Here is a 13,984-nt window from a genome sequence, read left to right as displayed (position 1 = left end):
AATGATAACGTTCAATTACAATCGATTGAAAGAACTTTCAACTATAATCGAAAAGACAAACTTATCGACAACCTAAATTAATTTTTTTCAAATTAATTATAAAGATCTATGGAAAGTTTCTTAACCATGGATCGTAGTTATTGCAAAACGTTACGATTCTATCACCAAAAATAACGTTTTGAAGACCGCTGTCTCAGAAAAAAAGAAAAATACTATTTTTCTACTCGGTCTCCTTTGGATAGCATATGTATATACAAAAACAACAAATTCACAGACAATTCAAATTTCATTAGGTGCAACATGGATCTGTTAAGCTTTTAGTAAAACAAAGGAAGAATAACTGAAAGTTTTTAGTTTTCACTGGGTCAATCGTCGATTACTAGGAATTTTCAGGTTTTTGAGAATTTTGTCTCAAAAGGATACAAGAACTTTCTTTAAACATTCTGTATTAATCGCTAAACACACTTTAGTGGGTGCTATTTTTATTATATATCGACTTTAGTGGGTGCTATTTTTATTATATATCGATATAACCAAACAAAAAAAATAAATAAAAAAACAAAACCAACAGCAACTTTGCAAAAAGGATAGATACTTACCTACTAATAGACTTAAAAAGGGCAGGGATGTATACATTCATATGCGTTCTTGCGTTTACTGAAGAATAGGATTCACGTCTATTTTAATGAAAATTGTTGCACTTATCAATAATATTTATAATAAAAGATAGGTTATTTGTGTTAATAGTGCGGAGATCATTTTTTTTTTGAGTGATTAACAATTCCGTTCTAACCACAGGATAGAACAAATAAGTAGTTCACCATTTACTACGTTATAATTTTATGAATTTTTATAATTTTATTTTATTTACTTCACAGTTGTCATTATTTAAAACAAATCGAAAGTTTGTTAATGGTACTTTGAGGAACGTTTTAGAAATAATTATACATTATAAATTTAAAAGATTTTTTATTAAACATAATTATTTAAAAATAATGCAAATAAAACAAATATCAAATCTACTTACAGACTAAATTTATTGTATTTTTTTGTTTTTAATGATAAAATTGGGCATGATTATGTACCAGAAGATATAAATAATATTTAACAAAAGCTGATGAATAAAAACCATGAACCTAACTATAAATATTTCTTTTGAACTAACCAACAGTAACAATGTACTTCGTAACAAAGACATAACTGGAAAACCATATACAATAAAAATTCTCAAAATGCAAGAATTAAAATGAGATGGTAATAATGATAAGTCCATTTAAAAGTTTAAAAAATATCATGTATTTACAAATTAAAAAATAATTTTTTTTTAAGGTTTTCATGAGTTGTATAGATATATGGCGATAATCGTCGGCTTCCCAGAAGTTTCAGCCATGGGTAGTGTCGTCCTCCACAAAATCGTAAGCTTCCTCTCGGGTCACACACTCCACGTGACTAACCTACGTGACACAACCATTATTAACAACAACATTAAACCAACTTCGCAGTACAATTATTTACTATTTACAAACATAACTTTTTTACCAAAATTCCAACCTGAACCCCCCAAAAAAGTCCTAAAAAGAATTTTTTCTAAACAATAATTCGACCACCACATTCATGCTATTATTTACCTTCATACACTTAACTTACTTTATTTCTAAACTTTACTCCGTAAAATTTATTAGCATGTTGTAGAAGTTCTGGTCTGAAAGTGGTTGTAATGAATTGTGCATCTTCGGACATCTTGTGAATCATATCTGCCACAGCTTTTCTATGTTGTGCGTCTAGAGCCTTTAACAGAGAAGAGAGAAAAATAAATTTTAATAATGTCATAAATAATAAATTTTATTCAAATATTTAAATATCCAACAGATCTTTCAACACTATTTCCAACTTTAATACAGATTTTCTAAAACTCCAACTTCTGCATATCGTCTGCTTATCTTGATGAATGTATGAACTTGTTTAATGTCATCCACTACGAACAGTTTAGGATTTTCATAATCTTCAAGTTTTTTACAGAAATTTGGCCTCTACTTTTAAAGCTTTATAACCTTCTCCAAGTAAACCTGATTGTTCTTTCTTTCTACGATGCTTGAAAGACTAGAATCGATCAGAGTGAAAGAAAACGAAACTTGCTCTGATGAATGTAGTCACTGTTATTGCCCAATATTACAGTTTATACAAAGTAATCAATAGAAAGTAGTGTAAAATTACAGGTAGCCGTTTCTGTGCTAAAAAGAAAATCTTTCGCAGCATCAATTGTGACGACGAAACCATTTAATGTATCTAATATTCTACCTTAACTGCGACACACATGGTCGTGATGTATGTATCCATTTAATTGGATTAAAAGAAGTTTTATAATCCTCTATTCTAATTAATCACAAATCATGCAAGCATTGGTTAACACAAATAATGTTGACAAGTAAACTGAAATTATTTGTTGAGACACTCACAACTTTCAACATTCAAAATAAAACAATAAATAGTTACCTGATCAATTTCATCGAATAGATAGAATGGTGCTGGGTCACATTTCTGAATGGCAAATATTAACGCTAGAGCTACTAGGGATTTCTGGCCTCCTGACAGTTGGTTCATTTCTCTCATTTCACCATGGCCGTTAAAGGAAACTCTGATCATCACGCCAGAGAACTGATCTGAATCTAATTCCTAGATGAATATATAAAAAGGAAGATAAACATGAATAGAGCTATCATCTTTAAGGAGAGAAGATTAACCCAAATTCCTCTCACTCTTTTAGAAGCGCCTTTGATTTTTTTGATTACGCGCGACTGCAGAACCGATCCATGGAAATATATATAAGAGGTCTGTCGTTTGTTGCAGCCTACATTAGCGTGAATAAACGCGGTGCTAGTGTTATCATCCCATTAGGATCAATCAGTTAGTCATTTGTAGTCACAAGAACACGTGGTCGCTTCCAGTATAAGAGAGATCTACTTCTGCGTCAACTGTACAATAACAAGCAAACTCACCGGATTGTGCTCAAGATGCTCATCACCGTCTGTAGTCTTCATGACGAGCTGGGCATGTCCTCCAGGCACTAGTTCCTTGAAAACTTGTGAAAAGTACATGGACACCTGTTTGAACATGAATTGTATCGCTTCACACTTCCTCTGCTCCAGAACTACCATTAATTCTTTAATTTTCTCATCCCTAAAATAAGTAGGAATAAATTAACAGCAGTGTGTTAATACACAGTTACTGAAACAGTATAAGGTATGCAACAAAAGGAGACCTGGTAAAGAAAATTAGGAAAAAAGATGTCTTTAAAGGAGAATGGTACAACCAAAGCTAGGTGGTTCGTGATTACTTGTAAAGGATGAGCTCGAGCGATGGTCTAGTTAGAGCTCTGAGGACAACCACTAGAAGAAAGGAAATGGAACAAGAAACGACTGAAAACGGTAACTATATTAGGGAAAACCTGGAAAAAATTAATTGAACGAAGAGAAAAAAAACAAAAATACAAAAGCATGCACAAATTTTCCTAAACTCAGCTAAATATTCTAAAAATAAACTGACCCCCTGTCTAGCTCTTCCTTTCGTTTCATCAGTTTTTCTTTTTGATCGGAAAAACTCATAAACTGATCGAGCGCTTTCTTATTCACGTGGCTATACTTTTTCAAATTTCCATTAGCTTTCTCCAACTCCTTAAACAACTGTACAGAAAAAATAAATAAATAAATATATACAATTTATTTAGAGAAGTTTGGTTGGCCTTGATGGGATGCTTTAGGGGCAAGTCCTGGCTGGCGAAATACCAACAACTTTTGTTATCAAGACAGCAATCCTCTTTCCCTAACAAGATGTGGCGGCGCAATATACAGGATTAATTCTAAATATTATAATAAAGCAAGGTTTAAAATAAATTAATAACTTACGTTTTTCGTCGTATACGACATATATTTGTTGACCATGTCAGGTGACGGCATTGAACCTAATTCTTGTATTTTGTTTGTACATTCTTGGATTTTTGTTTGCAACATGGTCTGCTTGGACGCTACTTTGCTCAGATCTTTAGTATCGGCGTCTCTTTTCTCCTGAGCTTCTTTCTCCTTCAGCCGCCATTTCTCTACTTCGTCTTGTTCAGCTTTTTGCTGAAAAAATATAATTACAACTTCAGCCATTATTGTAAGTATGCAAAACTTGTTTACAAAGTTACTTAATTCTTTGAATGTATGAATGGTAAGAGATTTTGGGTGATATATACTAAAATTAGATAGACACTCTGCTATCAAACACGTCAGCGAGAAGACCAACCATTACTTTTCCTTTTTTTGTAAAATTTGTTCACACTTGTACGTCACTTAGAAAAATGCATTTTCATTCAGCTCGAGTTTTTCTCTTTTTACTAAAGTTGGTATTTTGTTATTTACTATCTTTTTATTTGAGCGAAATCGTATAAGAAATAGTCTGGTTGAATAATATAATAGTCTGGTTTGTTAAAACATTCAAAAAAGGAAGAGACAAAAATATGTATCTCTCCAAAAAATAAACAAAATAATAATGGTTATTCATCGGACATTTGGAATTATAGCCAAAGCTTTTATCTAATAAATTCGATTTTTGAAAATGATCCTAAAAATACAAGTGTACTTTTACCACATCCAGTAAACCAAGAAAATAAAGTAGTACCAGAATGGACTAATTCTTGGAATAAAAACTGGATGCGCCAGCTATCCTTTCCGTGTTATTATCTTGTAGGTTATTAAGGCATCCAGCACCCGGACGGGGGACATACATTCTCGAATCCAGTGACGGAGATCTGGTGGATGTTAGCCCACACAACCCCCCCCCCCCCACGGCTCTTGGGCTGGAGTTACTTAGGCCAGCATTTGAAAACAAGATTTACCCCAGATCTAATCTGATCTAAAGATATTTACACGAGTAACAAAAAAAAGAATAAGCAATAATTATTAAAGAAATTAGTTTAGCTCACCCTTTTCACAGCTTCTTGCACTTTTTTCTCACAAGCTTTGAAATCTTTATTAAGTTTTTCCAATCGCTTTTCAATGCCGCTTAATTCTAAACGGCTGTTATCAAGTGTACGTTTTCTTTCTTCCACGGAGATCTCTTGAAGTGCCTGAACAGTGTAGATAAAGATAATGAGATCAGTAAATGTTTTGGAGTGTACAGCCAGTGAATATAAACTTATCTTAATTATAAAACTTTTTAATTACCTGAATTAATTCATCTTTACGTCTAATTAAATTATTTGTTAGTAAATTCTCTAATTTATTTTTATCTGCCTCTAATTTCATCCTTGTACTAAATGCAGATTTGTTCTCCTGAGTCAGTCGTCTGATATCATCGTTTAACTTGTCCATTTCTCTTTGATCGGCTGCAGACAGTTGCTCCAATAGATCCTTAGTAACATTTTACAAATGATTCTAGTTAGTGAAAGGTGGTAAAATTAGCATTATTTGGTCGGATTTCCAGGTACTAAATTTCGGTTATTAACAATTGCAGCAAAAGTCGTCATTTATTGTATGAATAAAATTTATGCTTCAAATATCTTTTCCTGATCAGTTTAATCCTTAAACTGGGTTCTGATTATACTCTAAGATTCATGATATTAGTTTGAATAGCTTCCAGCAGCGTGAAATGGACTTACCATTCATACTAATCTAACGGATCGAGAAATGGCTACTAAATTAAACGAACAAAATTAGAAATTAGTACTTGGTATTACTGTTGTCTCTGTTCTTTGAATATCCGACACGATCTGCGCGATATTTGTCTCAGTTGATCTCTTAACTCTTAACAACACAATTAACTGTTATTACTGGACCAAATAATCACATAATATACATAGAGACCTCCAGGGACATTACTACTGACTCCGTAGAAGAGCATTATTGCTGGATACCATCCGATAAAGTTGGGAACAAGGTGTTTAAATAGATTCGCTACTGATTTTCAATATAAGTGAACAAAAAAGTCCCCGAATACTCACTTGGTGAAGTTCTGACTCTAAACCTTGCTTAGTACTCTGCATAGCTTCCAGATTCGATACACACTGGGCCAAGGAACGTTCTTTGGGCGTCCGATACCTTTCAATACTCGCCAACTCTTCTTTCATCAATCTTATGTCACCTTTCAGCTTATCAAAATATCCTCTATAAATAAATAATAAATATAAAATATTAACATCGACAAATGTGTATTAAACTAAATAAAAGGAACAAAATTAAAAATTATTACTTGGCTTTACTGTTTTTAGTCTCTGTTCTTTGCATATCCGACACGATCTGCGTGATATTTGTCTCAGTTGAACTAAGTTGATCTCTTAATTGTATAAGTTCACCTTCAGCATCTCGAATTTGTGACATAAGTTCAGTTCTATTTTTCTGTATTTCCAATTTTGATCGGATATTTTTAAAATAACCTCCAGTCAGGGTACCTTTAGAAGATACCTGCAAATAATAAAGTGAGTCCTCTGTTTTTGTTTTAGGGGGTTAAAAGGTTAATAATTACACAGTAAGAAGAAAAAAGCTTTTAACTCTGTCTGGTCAATATTATAGCGAAAGATAAGGTCCTTTCCTCCCCTAACTCCATGGGTAGGCCAATTATCTGATACGTGACCCAAGTTTTGGGATTCACTGTTTATTTTTAATGAAAAAACTGTATTCTCTACCTTCAAACTTTTCATTTGTAAAACATGAAAACATTTAAATCGACGCTGAACCAATGAATGTACGGTTAACAGTATATGATAAGGTTTATGCTTTGAAATTTTGAATTTAGCGTAAGCCAAAAAAAAAAAGGCTACTGTTACCTCGCCAAACGTACTCACCCACTTTTAACATTGCCATGATAACGGACTGCAACGATTTCTAGCTAAAAATGCCCGTTTGATTTCTGACTTTGGAGTAACTAAGCATTAGGAAAAACGCTTTCTATTTTGAAAACTAACATTTTGAGTAGCTTTTCGGGCAAGTTAGCCTACTTCCTCCCAAAATTTTCTTGTGCCCAGAAAAAGAGATCTCAATGACGGAGAGACCTTGGCCTCCGTTCTTAATGATCAGTCAAATACAACGCCATTGTCCCAAAACTTGAAAGTCATTCCTCTCAGGATCCCCTGTTTTAAATCAAATATTAAAAACATCTCACCTGATCCCCGTCAATTGTAATACAATCCAGATTGTACTGTTTCGACATATCAGTAGCCACTTCCAGATTACGGCAAATCAACGTTTTACCAAATATGTATCTCATAGCTTTATCAAATTTCTGATCGTATGTCAGTTTGCTCACCATTGCAATTGCGTTCTAAAATAACAGTAATACTTTGGTAAACTTTGCCAAGAGAACAAAAACATAAAAAGAAATGTACTAAATAAAAGAAAAAAAAAAAACTCACTTCTGAAGATGGGTACCTCTGATCCTTAACGTGTAGACGATTTCTAGGCATAAATGTTACCTCGCCTGGAAGATTCTGTCGGTTGATTTCTTTTAAAATTTGCGTACCAACGCTATCAGATTCAACAATATGATAGAAAAGCCTGAAAGAAATAATATATATGGTAATGTTGAGGGATCAAGTTATTGAGGGCACATAGTGTTGGTTGAAGAACCATCCTTCTTTAATGACAGAACGAACATTGCAGAAGTTCAAATGTGACACTCCCTTTTGGTCTATCCTTTTAAGTTTCGGTCAAAACCATACAGCTGATTCATTTTTTCAGAGGGTCGTACCACAAACAGAATAAAAGCAAAGGTTCTACAAAGTAACGTGTACTTATAAAGAGTGCGTGATCATTTACATTGCTGACGGCTCAAAGGAGAAATTATTGATTGTAGGAACAACCCTAGAGACAACAAATGGGGTAGAAAATTCCCTTTATTTATAATTATTAAAATAATCATTACCTATTTCCAGCAGTAACCTCCACGGCAGTATGTATACTGGTGTCACAATCGAAATTCTCTATAACCTGGCCGTAATAACAGTCCGCAAGATCTTTGTAACTGCCGCCTCGTTGGCGGAACGTCTCCAGCACTTTTCTCACGCTGTCACGTCCGTTCAATATCGGCTGTAAATTGGATACACTAAAATTACTAATGATAGTTCAACCATCTTAATTTTTTATTTAAAAAAAACAGCTGTACAAATGAGAACTAAGAGAAAGGAAACTTCAAAAAAAAAGAGAAGAAAACTCACTTTCCCAGCCATACTTCTCAGTAACTGATCAGCTTTAGCTAGTTCTTCTTTAAGCGATGTCATGGTGTGCTGTAGTTGATTTTCCTTTCTCCACAATTCGCTTTTCAGAGCAAGAAAATCAACAAATGAATCTTAGTAAAACAATTACAACAAATCTGATGACCAAATTTTACAGAAAGAACTTTACTAACTTTCTAGAACTTTGATATTGATCTTTAGATTTCTTCTGTTCGTAATGTTGTTTGTTGTATTCATCGATTGCGGTTCTCTGATGTTCTAATTCAGCCGTTTGTTCCTGAAATATTTATTTGAACTCTTAAAAAATTATTCATGCTCAAATTTATAAGTGAGGTTCATAAACTACTTTAAATTTGGATTAGATAATAATTTTTTTTTTGTTTAAGTCACACGAAAGGATAATACTACTAACTTACAGCAATCTTCTTTTCTAGTTGTACTTGTTTTTCAGCATCTTTCTTCAAATCTTCGGCAAGTCGTTCTTTATGTTCAGTTTTATCTTTAATCTGCCTGTTGAGCGATCTGAACAGAAAATATGGTAACCATTACAAAGAATTATTATTAAAGATTCCAATATAAGTCAATTCAGATGCTCCAACTTACTTCAACTCCTTTTCAATCCACTGATCACGATCGCCCCTAGATGTGAACTGATTGCCACGCCCTTGTTTGGCGTACAGTTCTTTTCTTTTCTGCTCTTTCAAGCCTAACCTGAAAATTACAAAGAATGTTTGGGTATCCAATAATGAGAAATAAAAAAAAAAAGAAAGAGGATTTAAGAAACTTTACTAACTCTCTGGTGCATTCTTCTTCGCGTTTTTTCTGCGCTTCATATCTTGGTTTCAATTCTTCCAGTTCAGCTTCTCTTTGAGCTATAGTTTCATTCAATTTCCTTAATTCTTGCTCAGCTCGATGCTAGAAAAATATAATTTTATTATTTAAAAAAAAAAAAAAAAAAATTAAGGGTAAGGGCCCCATATTCTGAGAAGTAAAAGAGTGGAGCGTTAAAGATTGAGTTAATCAAAAGAATTCGGTGTGCAAGAAAAAGACATGATGCTGCAGTCAATTCTTAGCACAAAAGGTGGAAAAGATCTTCAACACTACATTTAGAGAAATACTTCTTCAAGCCGTGGTAATTAACATACCTAAAAAAAACTTATTGTAAATTCAGAAGAATGTTTTTGCAAAGATATTTGAGATTGAAGAAAGAAGAATAGGAAGTGTAATTTATGGTTGGGGAGATGACATTAAAGAAAAAGCTGTTTCTTCTTTGCTCCTTCTAATTCTATTGTCAAGGAAAGCAATAAACTGGTTCCTCAGGAGTGCACGAGGAGTTTGCTGCAAGCAGTTTAGAATGGTGGTAAGAGAAATGACAGATGAACATTCCTAAATCATTTCTAAAAGAAAACTAAGTTTAGAGAAAACGAGACTACTTTTGTGAAACAGAACCAACTTCATAAAAACAGTTTTTAGAAGAAAGATTCCAAGCGAAAATACTTCTACAGATTCATTTTTAATAATAGCACTTACTTTACTCTTATCATCCCCTTGGACTTCATCCGTCAAATCCTTGATCGTCAATTCTAGTTTTGTTTTATCCTTCAACAATTGTTGCTGTTCAACACTTAAAGTTTCCCGTTCTTCTTTGGCCACTTGTACATCTCGTTTGGTTTCTTTCAACTTTTTAGCCGCACCTTTTGCAGCATCTTGGGCTGTTTTCAATTCAGCTGCCAATTTCTTTTGCACTTCATCAAAATTATTCAATCTTTGCTCCAACTAAAAACAAATATTACCAGTATTATTTACCAGTAAGCTAATTTCACTATTAATTTCGATTTAGCACTGCTAAATACTTTTTGTAATGATAACTAACAAACATACTTCTTCCAATTTCTTTTTAGTCTCTTTGAGTTCCCGATCGTGTATACAATATTCTAGCGACCTCCTCATTTTATCCCATTTCTGGTACTCTTTCAATTCCTCCTTTTCTTCTTCAAGTGTTTTTAGCCTTTCTTCAATCGTCCTTAGAAATTCATCAATTTTGTCTAATTTCCCTTCAGTTTCTGTAAAAAGAAAATTTAAAACTTAATAACACACGGTTATCTTTTGGAAAGGTTGTCAGATGTTGCTACATAAAAATCAATTCATTGAAACAATTTTTAATCAATTATCTGATAAATACCTTTGAGAATGGCAGTTGATTCTTCTTTCCTCTCATCATATACTCGGGTACCAGCAACTTCGCGCAATAGTTTCAAACGATGACTATCCGGAGCAGTAGCTATCTGATTAATCTATAAAACGAACAGATTAAAGTTAAACACTTCCCAAGAGGCTGCCAGTAGTTACTACCTTAGGTTAAGTACATGAAATTGATGAATGAAAATATGTATTTCGTAAAAAATTACAATTAAAGGAGGTTTACTTCAATAAAATATTAACAATATTTTACAATATAATTACAAAACAACTACTTTTATAAAAATTTTATTTTTGTAAGTAAAATAACCAGAGAAATTAGTCTATCCACATATCTAGGCTAAGTAGATGATTCCTTACAGAGATCACTAACACTGATATTCTGACTAACCCAAAGATCATTTGTCCCAATGATGGGCACTTGGTACACCCTTCTAGAAAACTGAATTGAATAGCAAGTTACTGCATTCAACCAATCTACAACAGTATAATAAGTTAGGCAAAGTGTTCCTCAAACATAACCTCATGCAGTTTAACATTCTGCTAAATGTTTTCCATACAATATGAAAGCATGATACCATCAAAATAAATAGCTTTCGTAAAACGCAGTAAAGTCAGTTCGTTTCATTTGTTTCCATTAGTTGAAATGTTGCGCTTCTCAACATATTGTCTCGGCTACATGTTTTTAATTGCTTACCTTGCCCTGTTTAACGATATAATATGGATTTGATCTTGAAAAACCAGCTGACTCTAATAAATTCATGACATCTGATCGTGGAACCATCTTCTTGTTCAAAAAGTACTGATCTTTTTTCGCTCCTATTACACGCCTCAATACGATTTCTTCTTTTTCAATCTGTAAACAAAAATGAAAAAATTATATTTTATTTTAATAAAAATGAATTCTAAAAGTATTTTAAATAAATATATTCTAACCGGAAGTCTATTATCACTATTGTCAAAAATTATTTCAACATAGGCAGTGACTACCCGCGGCCCTGTACCTTCATGTAACAACGCTTGCCTTTGTTCTGGCCTTAAATGTGAGAATTCATCGCTTAACACAAACTGTATTGCTGCAAAATAGATACATTAATTAACTTAACATTAACTTAAAAGTTCTGAGATATTGATTAACTGCGCTAAAAGTTAACCATAAACTTACCATAGAAAAAGTTACTTTTACCAGAACCATTACGTCCGACTGGAAAAGAAGCACACAACACGCATAAAGTTAGATTGTTAAAAATTCTATTACACATAAAATTTGAAAAATGAAAATAAGGTAGGGGCCTGACCAACAACATTGTGCCGGCGATGAAATGGTTCGACAACAGTTTGCTCTCTGTAGCTTTTAAATCCATGAATAATAACCTAAAAATTAAATAATCTTTAGAAATACCGTGCAGACTACCAAAAAGGCATTCAAAAACAAAAAGAAACTCAGTTTCGACAAAAGAACGGTAATAAATGAGTGAATGATCATGCTAGTTGAAAATAAAAGTCTACCTGTTTTATGAACATTTTGTGTCAATAAATTTTATTTTTATTGTTTACTCTTAAACTTAATTCAATTTCATCACTGTACTTATGAGTTAAAAATTCAGTTTATTAGCCTTAGCCATAGTCAATTCACACAAGAATGCCTTTAGTAAGTAAGCTTGCGACCCCGAAATTCAAATTGAACAATATCCATGAATGAACTGACTAGTGGAAAATTAATTTTAAAAGACAAAGCAAAGAAAATATTACAAAAGATATGGAGTCAAACACAACATACACACGCCATATTTTTGTATGTTGTAAACACTAAACATTAGTGATGGGCTATTTGAGCGGACTCGTTCCATTGGAACGAGTCCGATGGTGGAACGAGTTGATTCAAATCCCTATTTTTAAAAAAAGTGATTCCGCCCCGCCCCAAAAAATTTAGGCAAATAAAAATGAAAATGAGGCAGCAGAAGGTTTGGAACGATTAAACATAAGAACAAATGTCACGCAATTTATTATATTATTATATCATTAAATGTTAGCTTTCCCAGTTAATAACAAAACTATATTTCTTTAACACACATTGAGTACTATCTCTAATTTCCAATTGCTCTGATAAATATAAAATTAACAACGTAATACAAAAATTAACACAAAAATAGGCTAGTCAAATATAAATTAAAGCAATGCAGTTTTGTCATTATCTAGCTTGACCACTATAAGACTGGAGTTAACTTACTTCAAGAGTATTCAAGGTAGAGAAACGGAAATGGGTAGGAAATTATTCCGTAAAAATTCTAACCCTTCAAAATTATAATTACTCATAATATTTATTTACTAAGAATTGAATATCAAGCTTTTAAAATATTATCTTATTGTTTTACAAAAAGAAAAAGCTGTGTGCTTAATCTTAAACTTAGCGCTGGACACTTACTCTCATCTTCATTGGCGTAAGTTTGAACGTGTACATGTCAGCTAGACGGTCAAAGTAAAACTGGGCCAAAATTTAGTATTACCTAACTGGTTTACTTAGTGTAGTATCCCTCCCACTCTATCATCTATTTCACAAACATTCATCGATTAAAAATATTTTTTAGTTAAATATTCGTTTCATTGGAATACAAAAAACATTATAACGCTTTCTTAAGATGATTTGAATTTTTAAAATTTGTTTTTGTCCATTACTCTTATAAAATACGAAGAATTTCAAATAAAATATAATATACAAACACAGAATGATCTAGGGTGCAGGTGGAGTCGGTCGTAGTTACCATGACAACGGAACCGTTAAACGACTCCGGCCCAGCTCTAGCATTTTCATTGGTTAAATCCACTGGAGTTGGTGGAGTCGAATCCGGAGTGATTTAAATCCTTTTGAAACCGGACTCGTTCCATTTTTTCGTTCACTGAATCTAGCCAATAGAAATTGCTGGAGCTGGAACCGGAGTTGTTTAACGGTTCCATTGCTATGGTAACGAGGACTGACTCCACCTGCACACTAGATCATTGTGTTTGTATATTATATTTTATTTGAAATTCTTCGTATTTTATAAGAGTAATGGACAAAAACAAATTTTAAAAATTAAAATCATCTTAAGAAAGCGTTATAATGTTTTTTGTATTCAAATAAAACGAATATTTAACTAAAAATTATTTCCAATCGATGAATGTTTGTGAAATTGGTGATAGAGTGGGAGGGATACTGCAGTAAGTAAACCAATTAGGTAATACTAAATTTTGGCTCAGTGTTACTTTGACTGTCTCACGGTCATGTGCACGGTTAAACTTACCCAATGAAGATAAGAATAAGAGTGTCCAGCGCTATGTTAAAGATTAAGCACACAGCTTTTTCTTTTCGTAAGATAATGAGATAATATTTTTAAAGCTTGATATACAAGTCCTAGTAAATAAATATTTCTTTATTTATGAGTAATTATCATTTTGCTTGAAGGGTTAGATTTTTTTTTATGGGAATAATTTCCTACCCATTTCCGTTTCTCTATCTTGGATCCTCTTGAAGCACATTAACTCCAGTCTTCCAGTGGTCAAGCTAGATAATGACTAAACAGCATTGCTTTAATTTTTATAATT

The 13,984-nt window shown here is 32.8% G+C and overlaps 1 protein-coding gene across 2 annotated transcripts; it reads right to left on the bottom strand.

The window, feature by feature from the left end:
- Positions 1–1,272: 1,272 nt before the first annotated feature.
- On the bottom strand, positions 1,273–12,219 carry SMC3 (structural maintenance of chromosomes 3). Of its 2 annotated transcripts, XM_074143914.1 has the most exons (26): positions 11,912–12,219; positions 11,701–11,776; positions 11,568–11,606; positions 11,339–11,478; positions 11,100–11,258; positions 10,386–10,497; positions 10,085–10,266; positions 9,734–9,979; positions 8,997–9,118; positions 8,807–8,914; positions 8,620–8,725; positions 8,377–8,480; positions 8,186–8,285; positions 7,894–8,057; positions 7,385–7,526; positions 7,135–7,293; positions 6,226–6,437; positions 5,978–6,140; positions 5,202–5,387; positions 4,961–5,104; positions 3,903–4,118; positions 3,544–3,680; positions 2,997–3,177; positions 2,494–2,673; positions 1,648–1,788; positions 1,273–1,454 (listed from the first exon to the last, which is right to left on the bottom strand). In XM_074143914.1, exons 1-26 carry the CDS (start codon positions 11,924–11,926, stop codon positions 1,383–1,385), a joined length of 3,606 nt encoding a protein of 1,201 aa, XP_074000015.1. In that variant the 5' UTR covers positions 11,927–12,219; the 3' UTR covers positions 1,273–1,382. The 2 variants fall into 2 exon arrangements, with proteins under 2 accessions (XP_074000015.1, XP_074000016.1); XM_074143915.1 differs by lacking the exons at positions 1,273–1,454; positions 1,648–1,788; positions 2,494–2,673; positions 3,544–3,680 and having other exon boundaries at positions 3,035–3,177.
- Between the last annotated feature and the right edge of the window lie 1,765 nt (positions 12,220–13,984).

Source organism: Rhodnius prolixus, unplaced genomic scaffold (genome assembly GCF_049639745.1).
Source record: "Rhodnius prolixus isolate KJV_2025 unplaced genomic scaffold, Rpr scaffold_18, whole genome shotgun sequence".
NCBI lineage: Eukaryota > Metazoa > Arthropoda > Insecta > Hemiptera > Reduviidae > Rhodnius > Rhodnius prolixus.
Note: the sequence above shows the minus strand (reverse complement) of the source record. Positions and strands in the feature narration are given on the sequence as shown.